Below are 27,820 nucleotides of genomic sequence, written 5' to 3'. Positions count from 1 at the left end.
CCGCAGCCCACTTGAACATCAGCAGGCAGATTTATCGTAGAATGAAGATCCAGCTTGACTCTAAGGACGAGGCAACTCAAAATGGGTGTTAGCGACTCCGATTTTGATGATCGTATACGATTTTTCAGAACTAAAGCCCCTTCAGCTCTCAATCCCGTGTTCGCTTCTCAAACCAGAAAGAAAGCCGCGTTCACCGAAGAGAGGTACGAAAGAGAGAGGCCTCAGAGATCTTATGGACTACTACATATAAATAAGATCTTATGGACTACTCTTATCTAAGTAAGATCTAGCTATGCATATGCTTGAATTTTATGACTTAATTTGTTGCTTGGATGTTATTTTAAACTTGGCTGGATTTTAATTCCTATAGAATGAATTGTGCTTCGGTGCTAGCTTAATTGTAATAAGTTTGTATGCTTAGGTTGTGGTGTGTTTGTTGGATGTTATATATCATGAGACATAGAGCTTGAATTCATAAAGTGAAGGTTGTGGTTTTCTAAGCAATCCTACACCATGGATCGTGGCAGCCCTCTCTCTGTCTCTCTCACTCTTCTTCTACTTTGTTACATGGAATGGAGGCAGCCCTCTTTCTTCACTAAGCCATGGAATGGACGTCATTATCTTTTTCCATCAAGTATAGTTAGATAAAGTTTATATATATATACCTCCTACTTTGAGCTCCATTACCTCCCTCAGCAATTTGTTTGTTGACTCTGAATGCAATGGTTGCATACAAATGACGGAATTGGATTTTTATCTAGATTTGATTTTGTCACGATATTCTTATGGCCACTATACTATGCTTAATGGTGCCACCATTATGGATGGAGCCTTACTTCTCAATGTTGCGAACGAAAGCTGTCCCCAACCACAAACTTCTGAGCATCTGGCTGCTGTTGAAATTATGTGTCTGCAACATATTATTATCCTTCAAAATAAAGTTGACCTGATTCAGGAGAATGTGGCCATCAATCAGCATGAGGCAATCCAGAAGTTTATTTAGGTAAGTTCCAATGAATCCTTTTTTCTCGGGGTTTTTAGTTTCAGTCTGCTAATTATATCATTCAACATTTTTTGTACCAGGGAACCATAGCTGATAATGCACCAGTGGTGCCAATTTCTGCTCAGTTGAAGTATAATATTGATGTTGTTTGCGAGTACATCGTCAAAAAGATCCCCTTTCCAGAAAGGAACTTTATCTCACCTCCCAATATGATTGTTATCCGTTCTTTTGATGTCAATAAACCTGGGTTCGAGGTCAATGAGATAAGAGGTGGAGTGGCTGGTGGAAGCATCCTCAGGGTATGTTTTTATTGTTGAGTTTTGTCAAAAGTGTCGACAGTGCTTAAACTATATCATGTTCCTGTATTGGACTTTTTGTTTTTTCTTTTTTGTTTTAAAACCTGCTTTGCTTGCCCAATACCATTTTACTTTCTTGGTGGAGTTTTGGGTTATGAAATGTGCATACCTGCTCTTGATTTGGACCTAAGAATTTGGTGTTTTTTGAAAGATTTATATTCCATAAATGCTATAGTTCACGAATACCATAATTGACATTGTGTCTTTTGCAGGGTGTCTTGAAAATGAACCAATATATCGAGGTTTGTCCTGGGATTGTTGTTAAGGACGAGAGTGGAAACATAAAATGCACGCCAATATATTCTATAATAGTTTCATTGTATGCTGAGCAAAATTAGTTGCAATTTGCGGTTCCAGGAGGTCTCATTGGAGTTGGAACGACCATGGATCCTACTTTGACACGTGCTGATAGGCTAGTGGGTCAAGTTCTTGGTGAAGTTGGATCTCTCCCTGAAGTATTTGTTGAGCTTGAGGTAAATGACTGCAGCTGCAAGGCTCTTTATTTCTTTATTTTCTTAATTTCTTAAAGCTGATGAAACTTCAGTAGATGATGTTTCCAAGGAAATTGAGCAAAGGTGTGTTTATATGCATCCTCAGTCATGATCTCTTTATTTTTTTTATTTTCTTAGTTTCTGAAAGCTAATGAAACTTAAGTAGATGATGTTTCTAAGCAAATTGAGCAAATTTGTGTTTGTGCATCCTCAGTCATGAGCAAATTTGTGTTTGTGCATCCTCGTCTTCTTTTGGAATATATTGGGTTTTTGTATTGTATTTATTCTTTTGAATCCTTTTATGTTTTCGCATCCCAAACTAGACAAATCTTTGTTGATCAGAAATGGATGTTAACAAATATTTGGTGTACTTAACTTCTTCCTGTTGAGAAGGCTTCTGGGGGTCAGAACAAAGGGGTCGGAGAAGCAAGGAAAGGTCTCAAAGCTGGCCAAGGGTGAGATCCTGATGTTGAATATAGGATCCATGTCTACAGGGGCTAGGGTTATTGCTGTAAGGAATGATTTGGCAAAGTTGCAACTCACCTCTCCAGTTTGCACCAGCAGAGGAATTGCATTCAGTCGGCGAGTTGAGAAGCATTGTCGTCTTATTGGGTGGGGCACGATTCAAGCTGGAACTACCCCTTGATGTCCCACCCTCCCCAATTTGATTAGACTCCACAAATTGGTAAGACAGAAAGCAAGAAAACCACTAAGACAGCTAAAGAGTAGGGAAGATGTGGGAATGCAGGCAATTATTGGGAACCATTTTTGTCAGATGGAGGAGAAAACATTGTTGGGAGAATTATGTTTTCTGTTTTGTTTCTTTGACTTTTGATAAAATCATGCTTTCATCTGCATTCTTATTCTTCGAGTTTTGGACCCGACTCATTCCAACAGATGAGGGAATGAAAGATGGTTATGTTATCCCTTCCAGAAAATATTGTGTTCTTAATTCGATGAAGTTTGACTCGATTTGGACCTTATTAGAAATTAGTGATCGCCAGCATCTTTAGGAGGTGTCTTATGCAGCAATTGTACTCACCTCAAAACCTAGATTGATTCCATCTTGTTAACTTCATGGAGGTGTCTCTACCATTTTATGCATTTCTATATGCATGATTTGGCATTACCATTTGAGAAACCCGCTGCAATCACGTGTGTTAGCAGTTCCATTTTCGTGTCATTTTTGCATCGACTGATTCTCTCTAAAATTGCCTCCAAGGAGTGTCCAAGATAATGTCACTCCCCACAAGACTTATACTTCATTTTTTGAATGGTCAGATTAACTATTGATTTTATTTCCATATAGGTACAGATTTTAACTTGATTTTTCTGTTCGTTTTTTCTTTTATCTGTTCAAAGCCCCTACGCATGGAGCAAAGCGATTGGAACTGTTGTTGCGGGTGGAGACCTAGTGGCTAGTGTTGGTGATCCGTCGTGAGAGAGAGAGAGAGAGAGAGAGAGAGAGAGAGAGAGAGAGAGAGAGGAGGCGACCGCTGAGACAGAGGAGAGAGAGGCAGTGAGGTTTTAAGAAAACCTAGGTTATCTATAAAGTCAGTGAAATTTTTATTTTTTATTTTAAAAAAAAGGCCCAGAATAGGCGCCCAGGCTCGCCTAGGCCGATTTTTGGAACACTTAAAAGAAAAATTTGTAATTCTAGTTTCGACCAAACAGAAAATGTTATCTTGTAATACGACAACTAAAATAAAAAAGGGGCCACATAACAAAAGCTTTAAATCAAAACGGGCCACATAACACAGGTTTATACGATGTTGATGTTTTTCTACTTCCTTTTCTTATTTTTTTAATAAACTTGTTAACCCCCAATAACAGGCTTCTTATTATTCTTTGTAGAATTTTCCTGAATGAAAAAGAATATTTTAAAGTATAGCCGCCCGGAGCAAACTAAGAAAACATCTCTCTGGAAGAAGTTTCATCGGCACATGTACATGGCGGCAAATATTTGTCGGACCTCTCTTGACGAACATTACCTCTGCCGACAAAAGTTCTTCTGAAGAGGTCTAATACGGTAAATTTCACCGGGATAGATATGTGCCGATGAAATTTCGTCGGGAGAGGTTTTTATTTTTATTTTTATTTTTAAAAATATAAAATTAGTTTCTTTACTTTTATTTTTTGGCCAACTTCTTTAATTTAATTTATGTGATTAAGTAATATCTTAGCCTTTTTGAATTAGTTTAATTAGTAATTATGGATTAATTATTATTTCTTTAGTGAATATTTAAATACATTACTGATTTAATTATGCTATGCAAAAACAAAAAAATAAATTACTTATTTTCGTTTGGGTGTCTATTCCGTTAAAGTTCATCGAGCTAGGTCTATCCATATAAAATTTGCCAAGACATATCGAGGTTAGGTTCAGTTACATCATACTAACCCAAGATTGAGAGCAAAACCTAAATCGTAAAGCCCTAGGTCGAGTTACGTGATTATCCAAGCCTAATTGAGTCCTATGTGCCCTACAATAAGTTTACAGTTAGGGTTCAAGGCTTGCGAATGGTTTTGGAACAAGTTCGGATAAGTTTGAAACCTATGATTTTTGGTTCGAGACTTGGATTTAGGGTTTAGAGACAAAAATTTCATTTTTAGAATACTAAAATAATTTTATAGAATTTTTAAATAATTAAAACTATTTATAAAATAATTTTAAATTAAAAAATTATTGAAGATAATTAAATATAATTAAATCGTATTTGTTAAGTTATTTTTATGAAATTAATTAAAATATTTAAATACTAATTATTCACTTAATAAATAAAAGTAATTAAAACATAATATATTCCAAGAGTATAGCGGCACGGCTATACCTTTAAAATATTCTTCTATTTACTATTCTACACCTTTAAATAGTACAGCTGAGCAGCTATACTCCTTAAATATAATATTTTAACAGTATAGCTATACTAAAAAATATAATATTTTAGAAGTATAGCCGTGCGTATACACTATAAAAAATACTTAACAGTATAGCCGCACGGCGATACCTTGTTGTTGAGGCCCAAAAAATTCAAGGCTTGGCCCAAAGAAATTTTCGGTCCGGCCCAGCGCAATACCTTATTGAGAAAAAACCCGACTTGGAGCACACAAAAGTCAGCCATGCACGAGTCACACTCCACGTGCCATGCCAAATAAATAATCCGTCATGCTAGGAATCGAGATTAAAATTATAAAATGCATTAGCTCTACAAATCCATGCTAATTATCCCGTCAAACATAATAATTAAAAGCATGCCAAGCGACATGCCATGCCATGCACAAAATCGTTATTTTGCACCCAACCACGCTGCAAGCCTAAGTGGGCCCAAGCCACTCAAATGTCCAGGGCTTGCTTGAGTGGGTTGTGGTATGTATGGTAATAAATCGACATGAGGCCCATTGATGGGTAGAGAAATGGAAGTCTTGGGTCGCTTAAGAGCCTCGGGAGTCATGCCTATTTCTTAGGCCCAAACATGTGGGTGAGCACAAGAGAAAAAATATCTCAACCAAAAAGCTCAACCAAAATAGTCCATTACCTTAGTCAAAATAGCTCATTAGCTTAACCAAGATTAGCCCAACACCTCAACAAAATAAGCCAAAACTTGGTGAGGTTGGCCCATTTATTTGATAGGCCAACCCATTGTTCTAGAAGGCCCATATAAATAAAATAAAGATTTGCAAAACCATCAGCACCTTGCTGGAAAATAGAAGCCACGAGAGAAGTAAATATGTCCACGTACATAAAGCTGCTGGAAGGTTCCAGCACATGGGTGGAGCAAGTTCCAAGTACAAAACACCCGAAGAACCAAGGGATATTAACATGCAAGCTACCAGGAAGAGATGCACCCTTCGAACCAGCATACATACCCCAATTCCTTCCCCCATCAGACCTGGCCATGGAAAAAGGAAAGAAAGAAAGGAAGGAGATGGCTGGGAATGGAAGTCTCCTACTGAAACAGCTGCGGGAAAGGCGGCCTTGAGCTCCAAAAAATCTCTGCTAGGCAGAGGAAATTCACCAAGATAGGAAAATTCACGGGAGGAGATGAGAAAGGAAGGGAAAAGCTTGGCCAAAATGGGTAGAAGCCATTAGGGTTTCTTGGGAAGTGATGGTTTCCAACGGCTATAAAATGAGGCCTCTTCTACCCAACGAAAAGAACCCACAACCAGAGAGCAAGCTTCCTCTTTTACATGCAGAAACCCAGCAATTTCGTGCACTATTCACTATCCTTCTCCATTTTCTTCTTCTGGCAGACTACTTGCATATCTGACAAGATGCCGGAAGAACATTGTTATTTCTTTCTCTCTTTTTAGCCAAATCAGCTTGCAAACCTCTTCTTCCTCATCTGAAACACCCCATATTTCTCCCTAAGAAGCCATATTTTCCTCTTTGGTGCTAAACTCATGCTGATTTTGCTTTCATGCCACAAGCCTCTCATGCCAAGCTAGAAAATGTACATGTAAGCATCAAGAAATTATCTGTAAGTTGTTGTTGTTCTAGTTTGTGAAGATAGCCAAGATGCTTCTTAAGGCTCTACTGCCCTTTTGAAGCATTTTTGGGGCTTGATTTTCGAATTCAGACAAAGGGGACAATTTCAGCAATCTGCCCTTTACGGCAGCCCAGTCCATTTACAGCTACCGGAAGAAAAAGCCCCCTACACCTGTAAATAGCAAACTAAGAAAACACCTCTCCCGACAAAGTTTTGTCAGCATAGCTCAATGCCAGGAAATATTTGTCCGACCTCTCCAGATGAAAGTTATCGCTGTCGATGAAACTTCGTAGGGAGAGGTTTTTTTAATTTTTAATTTTAAAAATTTTAAAATAATAAATTAGTTTCTTTACTTGTGTTTTTTGGCCAACTTCTTTAATTTATATATGTGATTAAGTAATATCTTAGTCTTTTTGAATTAGTTTAATTAGTAATTCTGTATTAATTATTATTTCTTTTGGGAATATTTAAATATGTTACTAAATTAATTCTGCTGTGCAAAAACGAAAAAAAATTACTTATTTTCATTTGGGTGTCTATACCATTAAAGTTCGTCGGGCTAGGTCTATCCATATAAAATTCGCTAAGACATGCCTAGGTTAGGTTCGGTTACGTCATACTAACCCAAGATTGAGAGCGAAACCTAAATCATAATTATTTATGATAATTAAATATAATTAATTAGTATTTATTGAGTAATTTTTATGAAATTAATTAAAATATTTAAATACCAATTCTTCATTAAATAAATAAAAGTAATTAAAACATAATATATTCAAAGAGTATAATACCTTTAAAATATTCTATTTACTATTCTATACCTTTAAATAAATATAATATTTTAACAGTATCACCTCACGGCTATACTCCAAAATATAATATTTAGAATATTTTAAAAGTATAGCCTTGGCTATACTCTAAAATAGAATATCTTAACAATATGGCTATACCCCAAAAAAGAATATTTTAATGTATAGCCGCCCGGCTATACCCTTTAACTAAGAAAATACCTCTCTCGACAAAGTTTCATCAGTACAGGTTTATGTCGACAAATATTTGCCGGATTAGACCTCTCCCGACGACATTTTGTCGGCAGAGGTTTTTTTAAAATTTTTTTAAATATAAAATTAGTTTCTTTGCTTTTGTTTTTCGGCCAACTTTTTATAATTAAGTAATATCTTAGCTTTTTTGAATTACTTTAATTAGTAATTATGTATTAATTATTATTTCTTTAATGAAAAAAAATGAAAAAATAAATTACTTATTTTCATTTGGGTGTCTTAATTAAATCTTCCCAAAGCCCAAGAGCCCAAGGCCCAAGTCTTTCATTAAAATAATCATTATCAAATGAAAGCCAAATCCAAAGCTGAACCCATTAGCCCAACTCTCCAATGTTAACTACACTTATGAAACCATCATAGTGCTTTGTTTATAAACATTTTTATAAGAGTGTGGATTTTTCGATGTGAGATTTTCACAAAGGGCACCTCAAAAGATAACATATTATGGTCAAAGTTAAACCCTAGGAATTTCATATTATGCTGTCACTTTTAATATAGTAGCTGGGAAACTTGTATCTCTTTGGGGCAAAAATGAAGAAGAAGAAAACCTAGATTTTCTTTAAAGTCAGTGAATTTTTTTATTTTTTATTTTCTTTGTAGAATTTTCCCGAAAGAAAAAAAGGAATGTTGGGAAGATTTGTACTAGTGTATTACGATTACTTTCCTAATATGATTTGAACTAGGTTTTTACTATTTTCTTGTTAGCCAAGTTTTCTACATTTATTAGGATTTTGAGTTTACATTCATATTACTAGCCTCTCTGCACGCTCTTCCGCGCTTGCGAGAGGCATTTTTTAAAAAAAATTTTAAAATTTTTTTAGAATTAAAAAGTGTTTCATAAAAATAGGATCTATTATTTTTTATTTAATTTTAATTTTTTATAAAAAGTGTGAATTTACAATATTATCCTCATTTAATTAATAAGTTTAGTTCTTAATGTTTGCATTAACCAAGGATATTTTCTGGTATTTTGAATGTTTCACCATTCTCTGCCTTTTGCTTTATATATATAGATTAATCGAATTGAGAGATTTGCAGTTTCATTTCTCTGATAAATTGGTGCAGTCTGTCAAGATTTTGAGTCGGTCTTATATATTTTGCGGTAAAATTTCTTGTCAGTTAGTTTGTGCACGTCTAATTTTGCAATTATTTACCTCTCTCTCAGGTACTATAGGTCATGTGGCTCATGGAAAGTCAACAATTGTAAAAGCAATATCATGTTTTCCCGCTCGCATTTGATGCCACTTGCAGTTTTTCCTTCTTCTTTTTTTATTCGTGGACATTAGAAAATCTGGCAAGCATAGCATGTGTTCCCGCTCGTGACTATTTAGGGTTACGAGTGTCGTAGCATGCCGGGATTTTCTTGATATTAAGTATACAGTGTCTTGTATAAATTAAAAACAATGATCCTGATTCCTGATGTTCGTTTTAAAAATGAGCTGGAGCACAACATTACTATGAAACTTGGATATGCAAATGCAAAAATATACAAGTGTGAAGAGGATCGATGCCCTCGACCTATGAGCTACAACTGTGTACACATTTAATGTACAGTAATTGTATGTCTTGGGTTACCGTTTTGCCATTTTAATTTGTTAACATGTTGTATTCATTTTCTAATTAGGGCATATGGAAGTGGAATGGAAGACAATCCTCTCTGTGATGTTCCTGGATTTGAGAACTGCAAGATGAAACTGTTGAGACACATATCTTTCGTAGATTGTCCGGTAGTTTTTAAGTTTTTCACGACTTGTGTGTGGTACATTTGGTCGTGTTGAAAAGTGAAATTAATTAACCAATTTTCAAGCTTATTTCATACTCTGTTATATTTTTATAGGGTCACGATATTCTTATGGCTACTAATGGTGCTGCCATTATGGATGGAGCATTACTTCTCATAGCTGCTAATGAAAGTTGTCCCCAAACCACAAACTGCTGAGCATCTGGCTGCTCTTGAAATTATGTAGAGATGAAATAAAGCTGAAAAATGAATTACATGCCTTCTCTCATCTAGGTTTTAAAGCAGAAAACTGTTTGTGGCTCTACCCATTGAATCTTTATTTACAATTTTGATAGATGTCAATATGAACTGGTTTTCCAAATCCAATTAAATGGACCTTCAATTAGAACCATATTTGAAAGATAAAGTTTTGTTATTGCTGTCACATATTATGTGCTGGACAATCACAATTTGTCCAAAAATAACAAGGCAAGTGCAGTTGAACCCAAATTTTTTTTATCTTTGCCTTTAAAGAATAGCATAAGATATTTGAACATATACAAAACATATGTTTCTAATATATAATAGCATGGCATTGGATCAGGACATTAACAGGATGTTATACTAACACCAGTCTTATAATGTGTTTTTGGCGCATTTTAACAAAGTTTCCAATGAAAGGAAAACCTTCACTATCCCAATTTTTTTTTTATTTTAAAAAAGGTTGTTTTCTATACCAAAGGGAAAACTTCTATGCCAGCGGTCCAATGGAAAAGGGTTTTCACTTGTAGATCGGTGTATCGCTTATCGTCCTTTAAGCAGTGTTATGGTAGCTTCATTTGCAGAACAAATATTGTCATACTGTGGTAGAGGATAGATGAGCTTTGGAAAGTAAATATAGGAGCTGTTTGTCATGGTAATATAAGCTGGTATTTTTCCTGCCACCAATAATCTTCAATAGCAAGACCCCAAAGTTATATACATGAGAATTTTCAGAAAATATCCCGCCCCTCCAGAGACATATAGCCACACACTGCACAGGAAATTCATTATCCACTAACTTTTTATTATTCCTGATATAACAGGCTAAAAAGCATATTACACAAGTTTAGTCGGGAAATAGTAACAATTCTGATACTAGAATAGAAATGATTCTTACAGAGTTCCCACAACCTTCTGACTCTGAGTGTTTGCTCTGTGTCCCTTGAAAGATACGTGCCAACCAAAATTTGAAATTTTTGGCCTCATCTTCTCATCCAACACCTTCAAAACAAGAATCATGGTGGAGATAAACAAGTCCTCTAGCAACACCTTGAATAATATTGAACCGTTTAGCCAGTCAAGCACTGCTCTTCCCATTGCCATCAGAAATGAAATCAATAGTTCCCCCGAGTTGGGCATACTAGGATAGGAAGAGCTCAGACATTATCAAGGATATTGGAGAAAGATAGGTAACAATGAGAAATTGCAGCCAAACATAAAGGGTCAGTGAAACTAACCCAATAATATCATATCCAAGCTGTTGTTTCGCATCAACTTCTCAACATCTTTAATGCAGCAACCCATGAGCTTTATAAGATTCTCGCGTTGGACTTTGGAGATCAACAGAAACTCATTCTTCAACACTTCTATGCCTTGCCCTGACCTAATAGATAGTCTTTTTCGAAAAATCGGCCTAGGCGGCGGCTAGGCGCTAGGCGGCCGCCTAGGCGGGCCCTATTTCTTTATATAGATTTTCTTTTCCTGACTTTAAAGAAAACCAACTGTCGTCTCCTTCTCTCTCTCGCTCTCTCTCTCTCTCTCAAAAACCTCCTGCAATATCCTTTCCTTTGTATCAAAAGAGCTTTTTTTTTCTAATTAAGCTTGCCACTTAACTTGGGTAATGTTATTTTGCTTTGTTTTACACGGACTTAGATTTCAAATACACCAAAGACTCGGTGATGGCGGAGACCAAGGACGAGTAGGAAAAATGGCGGAGACCAAGGACGAGTAGGAAAAATGCCATTCTGCTCATTCCATCTTCTTCTCCAACAATGGTGTAAGGGATGGGTTTTAAAGAGTATAGCCGTTCGGCTATACTATTAAAATAAAAAATATATCTAAACAAGTCTATTTAAATAAAAACATTTAAGCCGCTCGGCTATACTATTTAAATAAAAAAATATATCTAAAGAGTATAGCCGTACGGTAGAACTCTTGGAATAAAAAAATAAATTTAAGAAGTATAGCCGTGCGGCTATACTATTTAGGTAAAAATACATTGAGAGAGTATAGCCGCGCGGCTATACTATTTAAATTAAAATCTATATTTAAGGAGTATATCCGTGCGGCGATACTGTTTAAATAAAAAATATATTTAATAAGTATAGCTCTTTAAATACATATATATTTTTATATAATTCCACCGCCACCACCAGAGCTCAACAGCTCCGAAGAATCAAGCTCTCCTCTGTTACTGCTCAACAGCCCCAATTCCTTTGGTAACTCCTAATTCCAATCAATTTTCTCTCTTTTTGCCTTGGTTTGGAATGGGTTTGAACTTTCGATCCTGCTGTCGACTAAGTGTTTGATGTTTTGACTGTCAAGGATTTCTGGACTTCTCACCAAAAGCTCAGCCCAGCAGAGTTGGGAACTTTCCTCACGTGGAAGGGAACTACGCGGTACATGTCTACATCCCAGGTAACCAAATTCTCTATTTCTCAGATCCATTAGCAAATGCCTTGACTTTAAGATTTGAGCCTTTAGACCCTGGATTAATTGTATACTTGCAGTTTATATACCACCAGCACCAAGGAAAGAGATGGCCATTTTTTAACTAGCAATTTCAGATCCATTAGCAAATGCCATGAGTTTGAGTAAATGAATACATAAGATATTTTGTAAGGAAAACAGAAAAAAAGCAGAATTTACCGAATGAAGAAAGGCCTGATTTTTTGAATTCAAATGGGCTCTTTTCCCCTGTTGTTCTTTATCTCTGTCAATTTGACAAGGTTACCAATGTATGCAACTGTATCAAATATAAAATGGTACACTAATCCTCAATTCCTGAATGAACAATACCGGTAACGAACTCATGATCAAAAAGATCAATTTTGATTTACAAAATAGGTAACTAGGGCAGATGACTTGCATTTACACAATCAATCAAAATTGCGTTTTACAGTCTCAATTTGAGCTACAAAACTTCAGCAGTAAATGAATACATAAGATATTGTTGCAAGAAAAACAGAAAAAAAGCATAATTTACTGCACACACGAAGGCTCCTCTAATGCCTTACAAATTGTCGATTGTCACCTCCACCTTTTTGTTGAATACATTTCGACTTCCCTCTACTTTACACATCTTCTTCCTGAACTTTGATGCACTGCTGTCTAAGTTCAAATTCACCTTGGATGGATTAGAAAAGCAAAAAGTAGCTGCAACCGCCTGTCCAATTCCAACTAAATCGGATGCCACAAAACATATTGTAGCATAATAAATCCAAGGATTTTTAGAGAAATTCTAATTTCAGCACTAGTTCATATTGTTGGAAGAAATATGTTTTTTTTTTTTTAATGAAAGGGAGGAAGAAATATGTAAATGACCAAGAGGTGATGCTATTTAGGGTTGGACCAGAACTTTTACTTTCAATTGATAGGTGAAACACATGTATCGAGTGTTTTTATACTAAGTAAATGTACCAAGTGATCTAAAATACAGTTTGGTGTTCTATGCTATAAAACACAGACAAGGAGATACAATGAACAAAAACAAATAGTCACAAGCTGTCGTGAAAACCAAACAAGGATGAGTACCTGCAGATCAAGGCGGTGAACATTAAAGATGTCCTTCATGCAGTGTGAATTATATGATAATAAATAAGATGTATACGCCTCTTTTGCTGATTTGCGCAGATAGTAGTTGCCTTCAACCATTTTCTCCCACAGCAGTCAAAGCTTGGGTAATATTGTTTTGCTTTGATTTTCATGGACTTAGATTTCAACTACACCAAAGACTCGGTGCTGGTGGTGACCAAGGACTAGTCGAAAATTGCCATTCTGCTCATCCCATCTTCTTCTCCAGCAATGGTGTGACTGTGTTCACATTGGACCGGCCTGGTTTGTTCTATTTCATTAGTGGGGTTTCTGGGCGAGAGAGGCCAGAAGATGATCATCAAAGTGTTGGAACCAGCAAGCCCACCCAAATCTGCTGACCAGAACGAGCAGAAGAATGATGCTGCAGTTGCAATGGCCACCATCTCTTCTGCAACTCTCACGTCCTGCATTATGTCATTTGTGGGGGTCCTTTTCTTCCGAATGCAGTGATCAGTGATGGTTACTACGTTTTTCTTTACTGTTTTTTCCCATACCCCTGATTCTTAATTAGGTTTTTTCTTTAGTTTGTTTCCATTAATTGGGTCAGTTGAGATTAAAAGGAGTGTAGGACTGGAATTGATTGAGATTATGAAAGTAAATTTGTTTCAAGTACGATATTTCTCTATTGAATTATTATTATTGTTATTATTTATCTTCTTTTTTTTTGGCACAGATTGGTTTTTAACTCAAACAAATTAGTTGCATCCATCTTAGTAAAAACCATAAACGAGATAACTCTCGTATATTAATAATGTAGGGACTGAATTACATGCCTTCTCTCATTTGGGTTTTAAAGCTGAAAACTCTGTGGTTCTACCCATTGAATCTTTATTTACCTTTTTGATCGATGTCAATTTGATTCAATATCAATATGAACTGGTTTTTCAAATCCAATTAAATGGACCTTGAATTAGAACCAAATTTGAAGGATATAGTTTTGTTATTGCTGTCACATATTATGTGTTGGACAATCACAATTTGTCAAAAAATAGCAAGGCAAGAGCAGTTGAACCCAAAACTTTTTTCCTTTAACGGGATCAGGACATTAACGGGATGTTATACTAACACCAGTCTTATAATGTGCTTTTGTTTTTGGTGCATTTTAACAAAGTTTCCCATGAAGGGAAAACCTTCATTCACTATCCCAATAAAAAAAAAAGGGTTGATTTCTATACCAAAGGGAAAACTTATATGCCAACGGGTCCAGTGGAAAAGGGTTTTCACATGCAGACCGGTGTATTACTTATCGTCCTTTAAGCAGTGTTATGGTAGCTTCGCTTGCGGAGCAAATATTGTCATACTGTGGTAGAGGATCAAAGACAGCTTTGGAAAGTAAATATAGGAGCTGTTGGTCATATTAATAGAAGCTGGTATCTTTCCTGCCACCAATAATCTTCAAAAGCAAGACCCCAAAGCTATATTCATGAGATTTTTCAGAAAATATCCCGCCCATGGCAGGCATACTCCAGAGACATATAGCCGCACACTGCACAGGAAATTCATTATCCACTGACTTATTATTATTCCTGATATAACATGCTAAAAAGCATATTACACAAGTTTAGTTGGGAAATAACAATTCTGATAATAGGAAAGAAATGATTCTTACAGAGTTCCCACAACCTTCTGACTCTGAGTGTTTGCTAGATTCTGTGTCCCTTGAAAGATACATGCCAATTCAAAATCTGAAATTTTTGGGCTCATCTTCTCATCCAACACCTTCAAACAGGAATCATGGTGGAGATAAACAAGTGTCCTCTAGCAACACCTTGAATAATATTGAAGCGTTTAGCCCAATCAAGCACTGCTCTTCTCATTGCCATTAGAAATGAAATCAATAGTTCCCCTGGGTTGGGCATACTATGATAGGAAGAGCTCAGACATTATCAAGGATATTGAAGAAAGATAGGTAACAATGAGAAATTGCAGCCAAACATAAAGGGCCAGAGAAATTAACCCAATAATATCATATCCAAGCTTTTGTTTCGCATCAACTTCTCATCATCTTTAATGCAGCAACCCATTAGCTTTACAAGATTCTTGTGTTGGACTTTGGAGATCAACAGAAACTCATTCTTCAACACTTCTATGCCTTGCCCTGACCTAATAGATAGTCTTTTTCGAAAAATCGACCTAGGCGGCGGCTAGGCGCTAGGCGGCCGCCTAGGCGGGCCCTTTTTTTTATATAGATTTTCTTTTCCTGACTTTAAAGAAAACCTACTGTCGTGTCCCTCTCTCTCTCTCTCTCTCTCTCTCTCTCTCTCTCTCTCTCTCTCTCTCTCTCTTAAAAACCTCCTGCAATTTCCTTTGTATCAAAAGAGCTTTTTTTTCTAATTAAGCTTGCCACTTAACTTGGGTAATGTTATTTTGCTTTGTTTCACATGGACTTAGATTTCAACTACACCAAAGACTCGGTGATGGCAGTGACCAAGGACGAGTACGAAAAATGCCATTCTGCTCATCCCATCTTCTTCTCCAACAATGGTGTGAGGGATGGGTTTGAAATCGTATAGCCGCGCTCTCGTGAAATAAAAAATAGTTCTGAACCTCTTTTTTAAAAAAATAGATTTAAGGGGTATATAGCCGATCGAGCAGACTCGTTAAATAAAAAATATTTTTAAACAGGATAGCCGCACGGCTATACTTTTAATAAAAAAATATATTCAAGGGGTATAGCCGCGCGGCGATACCATTTAAATAAAAAATAAATTTGAGGTGTATAGCCGAGCGGCTACACCTATACTCTTGAGATACATTTTTTATTTAAATAAACAATATATATATATATCTACGAAGTATAGCCATGCGGCTATCCTCGTTGAATAAAAAATATATCTAAACAATATAGCCCACGGCTACACTCTTTAAAGAAAAAAAATATATCTACGGAGTATAGCCGTGTGGCAATACGCGTTAAATGAAAAATATTTCAACAGCTCCAAAGAATTGAGCTCTCCTCTGTCACTGCTCAACAGCCCCAATTCCTTTGGTAACTACCAATTGCAATCAATTCTCTCTTTTTGCCTTGTTTTGGTATGGTTTTGAATTTTCGATCTTGTTGTCGACTATGTGTTTGACAACGAAGGATTTCTGGACTTTTCACCAAAAGCTCAGCCCAGCAGAGATGGGAACTTTCCTCACGTGGAAGGCAACCACGCGGTACATGTCTACGTCCCAGGTAACCAAATTCTCTATTTCTCAGATCCATTAGCAGAGGCCATGACTTTGAGCTTTGAGCCTTTAGACCCTGGATTAATTGTATACTTGCAGTTTACATACCACCAGCACTAAAGAAAGAGATGGCCTTATTTTTAACAAGCAATTTCAGATTCATTTGAAAATGCCATGACTTCGAGTAAATGAATACATAAGATATTTTGCAAGGAAAACAGAGAAAAAGCAGAATTTACTGAATTATGAAATGGAGAATGAAGAAAGGCCTGATTTTTTTGAATTCAAATGGGCTCTTTTTCCCGGTTGTTCTTTATCTCTCTGTCATGTATGCAACTGTATCAAATATAAAATGGTACACTAAGTAGGTAACTAGGGCAGATGACTTGCATTTACGCCATCAATCAAAATTGCGTTTACAGTCTCAATTTCAGCTACAAAACTTCAGCAGTAAATGAATACATAAGATATTGTTGCAAGGAAAACAGAAAAAAAAGCAAAATTTACTGCACACATGAAGGCTCCTCTAATGCCTTACAAATTGTCGTTTGTCATCACCACCTTTTTGTCTACCATAAGGATTGCTCTCACTGAATCCATTTCGACTTCCCTCTACTTTACGCATCTTCTTCCTGAACTTTGATGCACTGCTGTCTAAGTTCAAATTCACCTTGGGTGGATTAGAAAAGCAAAAGGAAGCTGCAACCGCCTGTCCAATTCCAGCCACTTTGCAATTAAATTGGATGCCACAAAACATATTGAAGCATAATAAATCCAAGGATTTTTAGAGAAATTCTAATTTCAGCACTAGTTCATATTGTTGGAAGAAATATGTAAATTACCAAAAGGTGATGCTATTTAGGGTTGGACCAGAACTTTTACTTTCAATTGATAGGTGAAATGCATGTATCGACTGTTTTTATACTGAGTAAATGTACCAAGTGATCTAAAATACAGTGTGGTGTTCTATGCTATAAAACACGGACAAGGAGATACCCCAAACAAAAACATATAGTCACAGGCTGTTGTGAAAACCAAACAAGGATGAGTACCTGCAGATCAAGGCGGTGAACATTAAAGATGTCCTTCATGGAGTGTGAATTATATGATAATAAATAAGATGTATACGCCTCTTTTGCTGATTTGCGCAGATAGTAGTTGCCTTCAACCATTTTCTCCTGCAGCAGTCAAAGCAATGCATAAGTTTCCTTCGAACCAGTTATTGTATAAAAGTAGATAACAACTGAACACCAACTAACAGGAAATTACCAGCTGTGACTGCACATTTTTCAGCTGCTTCTCATTAAATACATGCTCTTTAACAGGGACTTTTGCAGCCTGAACACAAAATAAACAAAAGATATTGGCGAGATATTCGATAAAGCTTGCTTTACATACAGACAGCATTCTGTAAAGCATGGTACTTTATCCTTTTCTTTTCTTTTTTGGGAGAGGGGGGTCGGCTTGCTTCTGTTTATTTCTACAACTTACGAAAAGCATACCTTCAAATAGCGTATAAATTGCAACTCTTCAGGAATGAGGAAAAGTAGTGCCTTTCCTTTTCCACCTTCCCCTCGAGCTGTTCGACCAACCCTGTGGATATATTCCTGCAAGCAGATATCCCATTATACTCTGTATTCAGCATGAATGACGAAGAATCACAAGATAACAAAAGTACTAGAAATATATTAGTAAAGATGAAGTATTAGACACCTTGGGTTCATCCGGAGGATCAAACTGCAAAATCCAGTCCTACAATAAAAGAAAAGGAAAAATAAGCATAAGATTACCATCGGCATTTGCTTACTGTAGATATTGCTAATATAATTAAGAAGAATACCTACATAATTTAATGTTCAAACAGTATAAAACAATGGCAGGATAATAGTTAGCAGCAACCGAATTCCCATTAAGTAATCATAATAGGTTCTTAAAAATAACTTATGAGAAAAAGGGAGGAAGGATTATAGCTCAAGAATGTTGCCATTCTGATCAAATACATTAGGATATCTATTGTCGTAGATAAAATCATTGAATGGTCGAAAAACTAACAAGAACAATAAATTTCTGAAGTGTGAGCCTACTTCAAAACGAAAAAGGAAATATACCACAGCAGGAATATCCAGTCCACGAGCAGCAACATCGGTACAAAGTAAGATTCCTTTCTCTGCTTTGCAGAAATCAAAAAAAGTAGTTGTCCTCTTCTGCTGCTTTTGCTTTCCATGGATATCAAAGCAATCCACGTTAACGTATTTAAGCAGTTCGGAGTGGAATTTGACGGAGTTACAAGAAGAGAAGAAGACCATCACTTTCTTAGAAAGATTCTTCGTCAGGAAAGAATATAGAAGAAGAAATCTCTTGGCACTAGGCACAATACAATAACCTTGCTGCAGCCCTTCATTGGTGACCTATGGTGCACAAAACCTTGTCAGATTCTAATGATTAGGGCTAAATCACAAGAAACGTATATAATATATATGTATAGAATACGAAGTAGGCTTATATTCATAATAGATATCAACACAAAGCAAATGTCAAATAAGGAATACATAAAACCATCTGGATTCCTACCTTACTTCTCCCCTCATCCACATCAACATAGATAGGTTTCTGATCTTTCCGAAACGACAACTTAACAAGATCTTCAACCTATAGGTTTAACAGAAAAAGTTTTATCAGGGCAAGGCATTCATGTAACATATGGGCATACATGTGGACTCAAAGCAACAAAAGTTATTAAACTATTGTGTGATGCATATGAATTTAAGCTAAACCATTTAAAAACAATGCACAAAGCAAGAGATTGACTACTATGAGATGTGGATATAATGCACTAACCTTCTTAGTTTGGGTTGCTGAAAATAAAGCTGTTTGCCTATCCTGCACATCCATTAGCAATTCAATCAGCCAAAGAATACTACCAGGTAAAAATCAATTCTAAATTGCAACTAAACCCATAAAATTCATTTATCCAGGCTGAATGATAGCCAAACACAATTAACCAAAATACAAGCTCCTATTAAAAGAAAACCAGAAACATATGTTGCGAGCAGGATGCATCTATGGTTTGCAGCCTTTTGTAGCGAAAGAGGTAGAAAAGTAAATCAAATAGTTTACCTTCGGTAGATACTTAATAATCTGTTTCATTTCTTCCTCAAAGTTTGCTTCCAATAACCTGTCAGCTTCATCAATCATGAGGCACTGCAAGTCCACAAGAACAATGAAACTAAAGATTGTTAGATGCTGTGATATTTCTAGTCTCTAACAAACAACACAAGTTGCAGTAGGATCCCGAACTACAACTCAGTATTTCATTAAAAGGATGAATAACTACAGTAAAATATTCCCGAGTCAAGGAAGCAATTAGTAGAATTTTCTTTAAATCAGAAAGCCTCCCGTAGCAATTAGCACCAGTATACAAAATAACCAGTTAAAAATATTTTTGAAACAACCACAACAATATTACAGAAGAATATATATGGCACCTTCAAGTTCTTATATATGAATCCCTTGGTATTCTGAAGATGGTCAAGAAGTCGACCAGGGGTTGCAACCAATAAATTTACTCCTTTTACAATACGTTCTGCTTCTCCTCTCCTGGCTGAACCTCCGATAACCAAGCCCAGGGTCTGTGAGTGATACTTTAGAAGGTCCTTTGCCACGGCATGGGTCTGAATGAATTTGAAAGGAGAAATGGTCAGGGAAAAATGAAGGGCTTCAAATGTAAATCTTAGAATGCGACAGCATAAAATGTATTAAGCACAATTTATTTTTGTAAAATTTGTATAATATGGAGAAAGTTAACTTTCATATCAAGCAAATACAAATACCGAGTCAAAGCCCACTAACATATACAATTACAGTAACAAGGTCTACTTTTACTAAGGTTCTTTGCAGAATGGCGTCATCATTCAAAGAGAAGTAGCCTTAGATGTTCAATGCGAAGAAAAAAATTTGTGCTTACTAGTACTTTAGAAGGCGCAAACTAATTTTTAACTTAGATGATGTGAAATTTGTATAGGCATCAAAAAGGTCTTTTTGAATTGGAGCGACCTCCACCGTGCTATTGGAGAAAATGTAACAAATCAAAACAAATAACAACAATATGGCAGGATTTTCACCTGTATTGCAAGTTCCCGTGTTGGGCAAATCACAACAACACCTGTTCCATTACGAGGAGCAAAATGTGTGTTATATAGCAGCTCCACAGCTGGTATTAGAAAAGCAAGAGTTTTCCCAGATCCTGTCCTTGCAGCTCCGAGGACATCTTGTCCGATCAAGAGCGGTGGGATTGCTCTGGCTTGAATCTGCATTTGTAATTAATTGGAAATTTAAATAAGCCCAAATCATCTACAACTTTTGCAAACAAAAAGCAAAAGATATCTCAACGAGCATACACATTTCTCATTTGAAGACAATTCCCAATATGATAGCTTATAAAGTTTATTAAAATTAAAAAACAAATCCCATAAGCTAGGAGGAGCTATGAGATAAGGAAATCCAATTCAAGCAGGGAATTTACCTGAGTCATATACTGAAAGTTCATTTCTTGAATGGCCTTGAAAGTGTTCTCAGACAAATTCAAGGAAGAAAAGGACTGTGTGCTCATAATCCCAGACGCTCCATCACTCTTCACCTTCTTCTCGCTAGGGATTTTAGCCTCTGCTTCCTCTCCCTTCGAACTCTTCCTCTTCTTGGTCTTCTTCTCTTCATCCTTAGCTTGTTTCTCAACTTCTCCTTTTTCTTCTTTTTCTATTTCTTCTTCTTCTTCTTGTTTTGCCGGAATAGGGTTTTGAGGCTCTGCTTGTTCGGTGTCTGCCGATTCTGATTGTTTCTTCCCTCTGTTTCTCTTGCGCTTCTTCTTCTTCGTCTCGTCGTCCGGAGATGCGTAAGGAATTGCGTCTGTCATGGCGACTGGTTCTAAGGAATTGGAGCTTTACACTTTCTGGGGCGCAGAAGAAGAAGACAAGCTCTCTCTCGAGCTGAAACAAAGAGAAAAGGAGCTCTGTGATTTTAGTAGGGTTTGGTTGTTGTTAAACCCTAGCCACTATGCGTCGCTGTAAAACTACTCGCTCGACTCGGACGAGTCCACTATGCGGTTTGGGCCCACCCAAGTTTGGGCTAACAGATCCAGACTCAACCCGACAACCAGGCCTGTTACGAAACGAGTCCGCTATAGCATTTCCATGGTATTTATTTCTCGGGCTCAACCTATATATATATATTATGTTTCAAAATGGGCCCATTTGGCCCAAACCAGCTCAACAGAAAAGTTAGGCCCTGTATTAAAGATCATGACCAGAATAACAAAATATCAAAAACCAAAATTGAAGTTTTGTTTCAGTGACAAGAGATATCTTGAGCATGTTACCAAATTATCTGATCATCATAAGAATAAACAAGCTAATCAATTGGTGTACGGCCGATACATTCATATATAATTAGTGCCTCAATAAACTTTTACTCTTTTTCTTCTTATACAAGCGACGTTAAAAAAGAGGAAATTCGAACATCGAATGTATAGTAACTACTCTTAACAACTTGAGTTACAAAACCCTTTCTTAAAGATGTGGCACCAAAAACCCACCAAATTATGGCAAAGTTGATTGCATTGCTTATATAAGTTGTGGCTCCAAAAACCCACCAAATCATGGTATTTTGTTTGAAAGCAACCAGTTTTCAATCATCAAGTATCATTATGATAAGGTAAATTATACATAAATTACTAGAGATGAAGTATGATTACGAGCTGCTCTACTTTAACATATGCATGAATTATCATAATTTGACGGTTGCTCTGATGGCCTCTCTTAGAAGGCATTTGTTTATACGGACAAAACTTTAATCATAGCCCCCAATATTGCGTGTAATTAACAGAAAATTGAATTGACATTGAATTGACAATAAAGCTAATTTAACCAAAAAAAATAAACATGCATCAGCCGTTTGTCTATCAAACGTTGTTTTTTCAGATCCAAATGGTACAAGTTTTTACTGGTTCAAATGCTCCTTACTTTACCAGAAGACAGACAATATTATTTCCAGAGTGTTTGACTTTTAAAGTTGGTAAACCTTAAATAAGAGTTTCTTCTTTGATGGGAATTCCTTCCTAGTAGTTTTTTTTTTTTTTAAAATTTCCAAATGAATAGGAAAATATTACTACTTTATAATGTAATATTATTGTGTGATTTGGGTATTGATCCATAACAAGTAAGTGATAATAAGGAAAAAAAAAAAAAAGAACAGAAAGAGAGAGAGAAAATGCTGCTGCTGCTGTACAACATAAAATACAACCCCTGCCCTGTTACTTTAAAAAAAGATTACATCTTTAATGATTTCACCATATAAAGAGGAGAGGGTTTCCCGTGCAATGTGAAATTTCCTCAAAATGGACCCCACAGTTCTCTTCCTACCGGCTACAAAATCTGACAACATTTTGACCGTTACATTAGGTCATTCAAAATTTTCAAATGCAATATTCTTAACAGCCTTCCATTGTTTGCTTCTTCCACCCAATTAAGCCAAAAAGTTCAAACTAAATCAATACTTTATGTGAGCAAGAAGCAGAATCTGGAGTGGAAGTAGCAACTACCTTCAAAACTGACACTACCTACCGTTGATGTCCCTCAATCTAACGGCTCAAAGACCCTCCAAAGTTAATACCCAAATCACAATCTTGATCTTCCTTCTATTTCCATTTCCGCTGTTCACCTATTCACTCTTCAACAGTGGCATTCAATTGATTTCCAAGGCAAAATTTTGAACCTTCTGGCATTTTTATCAGTTTCTTCGATTGGGTAGGCGTGAAAATTTTCTGGGCATGTTTGGATAGTGAGAAAATCATAGATGCCTGTCTCAACTCGATCTCAAATCAACCAAGGGAAAAATGAACCAAACCCTTTGGAGAGTAGAAAACCCTGGTCAGATCAAGAACAAAACCATGCGAATCTTCCACTGAGAAACCCCCACCATGGCTTGAAAGAAAAGATGAAAGCTTTAACTCAGCTCTATGAGAAGCAAAAGCAAGCCTCGGCAGCTCTCAGGAACCAGTCTTCAAAAACCGATCAGGAGCTGCGGCTCACAACTCACCCGAGCGTCGAGCTTCTTGGTTCTTGTAAAAAAGAGGAGAAAGAATCGAAGCCTAGCCATGTGATGCGAGAGAACAACAACACAATGCACAACTCCACCATTACAAGAACCTATGTTCTGCCTCAACCACCAACCCATGACGCCAAGGAGAATGTGGTGGGCGGCAATGACAAAATTCTCAGCTTTACTTCGTGCCCGAGAAAGGCCAAGGCTTCTACTGCAGTAGCACGGAGGCTGTCAATGGGAGGTCACGTGCCTCACGTGCCGCAGCCGGAGTCTAAAGAGGCGGAGGGAACTAAGAATGTTCCAGAATCGGAGACCACTTCGGCTTCAGAGAAACACACAAGTCGGATTCTTGTGTTTGTGAGGCTCAGGCCGATGGCCAAGAAGGAGAAGGAAGTGGGTTCTCGGTGCTGTGTTCGAATTGTGAACAGGCGTGACGTTTATCTCACGGAGTTTGCGAACGATAACGATTATCTGAGGCTGAAGCGTCTTCGAGGACGACATTTCACCTTCGATGCTTCTTTCCCAGACGCCACTTCTCAACAAGAAGTTTATTCCACCACGTGAGTTTTTGTTTAATTGGATATCAATGATTTATTGGACCTTTTAATACTCGTCTAATGAAACTTTATATAATTCTTGTAATTGTTTTGCATTTTTCCTTCTTGACTTGTTCTTTAATACTCATCCAATAAATCATTTCTTGTTTTGCATTGTTCTAGTTTTGTATTGCTCCTTTCTCTCTGCTTGAAAATGTTCTATCTTTGCACATAAACTTTAGCTTCAATTATGCATTCAAATTCTTCATTACAGTCTTAGTTGTGTTGGTTTGTTTCATTTTTCCTGTTTGTCTGTTGAGGAAAAAGAAAAACAAGGAGAAGTAAGGGTTCTTATTGTGTTGGATCACAAGAAATGGAAAACATTCTACAACTAAGCTGATGGTAGTTTTGTTGCAATATAGCTGTGAGTTTGGTTTCTTGGGGTCTTGAATGGATAAATCACTTTTCCAATACATTTGTCATCAACCAAACAGAAAGAGTAATTGCCACGAAAAAATTGCTGCTAATGTTGTTTATCTCAGTAGAGCTGAAACTGTCTCCTTTTTGCGAATCATTGTGTGGTTTCCATAAACATTCACTAACCTGGTGTACCCCGTCTAAGTTTTCAGTACGGCAGAGCTTGTGGAAGCAGTTCTGCAGGGAAGGAATGGATCAGTCTTCTGCTATGGTGCTACAGGAGCTGGAAAAACATACACAATGCTAGGCACGCTGGAGAATCCCGGAGTTATGGTTTTGGCAATCAAGGACCTCTTTACCAAGATAAGGAAGAGGAGCTGTGATGGAAACCATGTGGTTCATCTGTCCTATCTTGAGGTCTATAATGAAAGTGTCAGGGATTTGCTCTCTCCTGGAAGGCCTCTGGTACTTAGAGAAGACAAACAGGTCCACCTCTTATCTTGTATCTTACATTACTTCACTTACAACCATTCACAAGAAAAGAAAACTAAGTTACCAAATGTACTGTAAGAGTTATAATAATGTCACAAACAGAAGTTGTACACTACAAATGTTTTACCAACTTAGGCAATGTTCAGAAATGGAATTCTTATCTCTAAGATTAAATGATGTTTATCAAGATCATTATTTGTTTGCTGTGTGTTTGCCAAAATATGCGGAGGGGAAAATCTAAGAGCAATGTAGCTTATTACTTTGAAACTAGCTGCATCATTTCGCCCAAAACATACTTTTTCCACATGCATCTCATTTGTTTTATGTGGTAAAGCTTCTGATTATGGAAAGCTTAGTTGTTAGCGCCAGTTAATTAAACTAAGTTTAATTATAAGTAAAAGTATATGGCATTTATTTTTATTTGAAACTCATCCTAAGATGTCATTGTTTAAACAATATTCGTTCAAATGTATTACAGGGGATAGTGGCAGCCGGACTTACACAATACAGAGCTTATTCCACCGATGAAGTAATTTCTTACCATCTTTTCTGATGATTTGAAAGATTAGATGCTTTGTTTGGGAGTTAATCTGTTGTTTGGTCTATCTTTGGGTTTGTGGCAGGTCATGGCATTGCTTCAGCAGGGAAACCAAAACCGAACTACTGAACCAACTCGCGCTAATGAAACTTCCTCACGGTCCCATGCTATTTTGCAGGTAACAATAGAGCTATGGCTTTTGAATGAAACTTCCTCAGTTTCTTTCTATCTTTCTAATTTGCTCTCCTTCTATATCCAGGTTGTGATTGAATACCGAGTAAGAGATGCTTCCATGAATGTGGTCAACCGAATTGGCAAGCTCTCACTTATTGATCTTGCCGGGTCGGAGAGAGCCCTTGCCACGGATCAGAGGACAGTTAGATCTCTCGAGGGTGCCAACATAAATCGGTCACTCCTCGCACTGAGCAGCTGTATCAATGCTCTAGTGGAGGGGAAGAAACACATACCTTATCGGAATTCAAAGTTGACCCAACTTCTCAAAGATTCTTTAGGAGGAGCTTGTTACACTGTGATGATTGCTAATATCAGCCCATGTAATCTCTCCTTTGGTGAAACCCAAAACACTCTTCATTGGGCTGATCGAGCAAAAGAAATTAGGACAAAGGTCAATCCTCCTAACTTTTGTTTTTCAACTACCATTCTTTATTTGTAGCCCATCTGAGAGCGTTGTGTCAGTAGTATTTTGCAAGTTATGTTGAAATGTCAAGACTTGAATAATTCTAGACTCATGGCATATGATGTTGCATGTCTTTCGCTTAACAGGCATTGGTTTCTATCTTCCCCAAAGTTTCATGCTTTGATTTCCATCAGTTACAAAATTTAGGTGAAAACTTTCATGGTAACTCCACTATGGCAACTCTAAATATTGTTTCTTTCCTTGCCATCTTTCACTATTTGCAGGCATGTGATGTGAACGAGGAAGTACTGCAAGTACCTGAATCTGATACTGATCAGGCCAAGCTATTACTTGAACTACAGAAAGAGAATCGTGAACTGCGAGTACAACTAGCACATCAGCAACAAAAATTATTAGTTATACGAGCACAATCCTTGGCTGCAAATGCCTCTCCAACCCCTTCTTCAGTTACATCTCTTTTGACTCCTCCAACTTCTGCCCAACCAAACGAGAAGCGGAAACCCAGACCCTCTTTCTTGACTGGGAATTGTTTCACACCAGAATCCAAGAAAAAAGGTGCTGAGGAAGCAGTTAGAGAGCTTCGTAAGACTGTAAAGGCATTGGAAGCAGAAATAGAGAAGATGAAGAAAGATCACACTTCACTTCTAAAGCAGAAGGATGATCTCATTCGTGAGCTTTCACGGAAAAGTGAAAAAACACCAGGAGCAGCAGGGAGGGAGGGGGGATCAAAGAGGATAGTTACAAGGGCTAGCTTGAGACCACAGGAACCAAGGACTAGCTTGAGACCACAGGAGCCAAGGACTAGCTTGAGACCACAGGAGCCAAGCACTGGTGAGCTGAAGAGTCCGAGTCACCGTTTTAGGTCACCAGTCCCAACGGCTAAAAAACGAAGCTTTTGGGACATAACTACGGCAAACAGCCCATCAGTAGCTACACTAAATGGAAGAAAAACTAGAAGCCATGTCATTTCTGAACCTGCTGGAGCTCCCTCCATGCTTCTTCAGGTAATCTAACTGTTCCCATTGTCTTTTCTTCACTTCTTTTTTATTAATGTGTATGGTATAAATGAATCACACACATATGAAACTTCTAAGAAATAGTTAAGAGGGACTTCTCGCTAAAATCTCTTCCCCCTGAAAGTCCCGTGGCCCCTCTCTCATTAATCATTTATGTATAAGTTTCTTAGTTATGTAACTGATGCAGCTTGCATATCCATGTTTCTGGTTTGTGATATTTTTTGGACCGCACATCATCAATTGCACCATTCAGCCAGGTTTTGCAAGACAACAGCCCGAGCATTGGAAGTAACATTGGACAAACAGGAAGAAAAGGAGAAATAGCTACTTAGAGCTGTCTGGAAAATGGAAAGATTGTGGCATTCTGGCTAAAGTGCTTCCTACCAACATTTTCTCTACCCAAGCTGATAGTTCAACGTGGAGGAAAGATTATTACTTTGTGGGCGGTGCTGCTGTTACTTGTATGCAATGTGATCAACCAACCCTCACAATGGAGTCTGAGTGTTAATTACGTTATTCTTTCCTCATACGGTTTCATTTGTGGAGTCAGCAGAAGATATTCCAGAAGTTCTCTTCAGAATTATGCATATTATTTATTATTCCATTTAAAGATCACACTAAAGTTCATAAATTTGTGCTTGTATATTTTAAGAACTGAGAAATAAGTACTAAAAAAATTTCCCTTCCTAGCATTTTTTTTATATATAAAAAAGTTTTATTAATTATTGCTAAAAACAGAAGGCATATACATCATTCTTGATGAATTACAGAGAAAGATTCAACAAAATGCAAAACCACCAGCCATTTCTACGCTGCATGAAATATCTTCGCATCACTAACGACAATGAACGAAAATACAGTAATAAATCCAGTGCCACTGAAAGAAAGAGAAGCTGATGAACAAAATTCAACATCATGAAGGCA

The 27,820-nt window shown here is 37.0% G+C and overlaps 2 protein-coding genes, 1 long non-coding RNA gene and 2 pseudogenes across 9 annotated transcripts in view; 4 read left to right on the top strand and 1 right to left on the bottom strand.

Moving 5' to 3' along the window:
- Positions 1-2,822, top strand: part of LOC18777505 — an 8,702-nt pseudogene extending 5,880 nt beyond the window's left edge. Inside the window, exons 6-9 of the transcript XR_002271661.1 lie at positions 762-1,003; positions 1,084-1,302; positions 1,572-1,832; positions 2,244-2,822. The product of XR_002271661.1 is annotated as a eukaryotic translation initiation factor 2 subunit 3 (transcript). The remainder of the gene's footprint in view (positions 1-761; positions 1,004-1,083; positions 1,303-1,571; positions 1,833-2,243) is intronic.
- LOC18775899 lies at positions 6,928-9,365 on the top strand (annotated as a pseudogene).
- LOC109949196 lies at positions 11,480-17,185 on the top strand. Of its 4 annotated transcripts, XR_002271699.1 has the most exons (4): positions 11,480-11,598; positions 11,705-11,797; positions 11,890-12,709; positions 16,993-17,185. It is a non-coding gene; the product is annotated as an uncharacterized LOC109949196 (long non-coding RNA). The 4 variants fall into 4 exon arrangements; XR_002271696.1 differs by lacking the exons at positions 11,890-12,709; positions 16,993-17,185 and adding an exon at positions 13,095-13,625 and having other exon boundaries at positions 11,487-11,598; XR_002271697.1 differs by lacking the exons at positions 11,890-12,709; positions 16,993-17,185 and adding an exon at positions 12,846-12,863 and having other exon boundaries at positions 11,487-11,598.
- On the bottom strand, positions 16,418-21,173 carry LOC18776968 (DEAD-box ATP-dependent RNA helicase 27). The gene is made up of 12 exons (XM_007210809.2): positions 20,667-21,173; positions 20,266-20,451; positions 19,630-19,815; positions 19,262-19,345; positions 18,983-19,024; positions 18,716-18,793; positions 18,253-18,552; positions 17,858-17,896; positions 17,647-17,751; positions 17,414-17,482; positions 17,197-17,322; positions 16,418-16,853 (listed from the first exon to the last, which is right to left on the bottom strand). Exons 1-12 carry the CDS (start codon positions 21,051-21,053, stop codon positions 16,671-16,673), a joined length of 1,785 nt encoding a protein of 594 aa, XP_007210871.1. The 5' UTR covers positions 21,054-21,173; the 3' UTR covers positions 16,418-16,670.
- On the top strand, positions 22,182-27,618 carry LOC18776309 (kinesin-like protein KIN-8A). 3 transcript variants are annotated; one of them, XM_020564630.1, is made up of 7 exons: positions 22,182-23,799; positions 24,405-24,678; positions 25,163-25,213; positions 25,308-25,400; positions 25,482-25,847; positions 26,144-26,884; positions 27,154-27,618. In XM_020564630.1, the coding sequence occupies exons 1-7, from the start codon at positions 22,991-22,993 to the stop codon at positions 27,226-27,228; spliced, it is 2,409 nt and encodes an 802-aa protein (XP_020420219.1). In that variant the 5' UTR covers positions 22,182-22,990; the 3' UTR covers positions 27,229-27,618. The 3 variants fall into 3 exon arrangements, with proteins under 3 accessions (XP_020420219.1, XP_020420220.1, XP_007210145.2); XM_020564631.1 differs by having other exon boundaries at positions 27,150-27,618; XM_007210083.2 differs by having other exon boundaries at positions 27,084-27,618.

This window comes from Prunus persica, chromosome G5, assembly GCF_000346465.2.
Source record: "Prunus persica cultivar Lovell chromosome G5, Prunus_persica_NCBIv2, whole genome shotgun sequence".
Lineage (NCBI taxonomy): Eukaryota > Viridiplantae > Streptophyta > Magnoliopsida > Rosales > Rosaceae > Prunus > Prunus persica.
Note: the sequence above shows the minus strand (reverse complement) of the source record. Positions and strands in the feature narration are given on the sequence as shown.

Bases quoted from the DNA above. Each gene is read 5' to 3' on its own strand.
- LOC18776309 (XM_007210083.2), top strand. From the start codon at position 22,991: ATGCCTGTCTCAACTCGATCTCAAATCAACCAAGGGAAAAATGAACCA. The intron at 24,679-25,162 runs GTCCACCTCTTA...AATGTATTACAG, and splicing joins TACTTAGAGAAGACAAACAG to GGGATAGTGGCAGCCGGACT. The intron at 25,214-25,307 runs GTAATTTCTTAC...GGTTTGTGGCAG, and splicing joins GAGCTTATTCCACCGATGAA to GTCATGGCATTGCTTCAGCA.
- LOC18776968 (XM_007210809.2), bottom strand. From the start codon at position 21,053: ATGACAGACGCAATTCCTTACGCATCTCCGGACGACGAGACGAAGAAG. The intron at 19,346-19,629 runs GTGCCATATATA...GTGGACTTGCAG, and splicing joins TCATATATAAGAACTTGAAG to TGCCTCATGATTGATGAAGC. The intron at 18,553-18,715 runs GTAGGAATCCAG...TGTGCACCATAG, and splicing joins TGGATGAGGGGAGAAGTAAG to GTCACCAATGAAGGGCTGCA.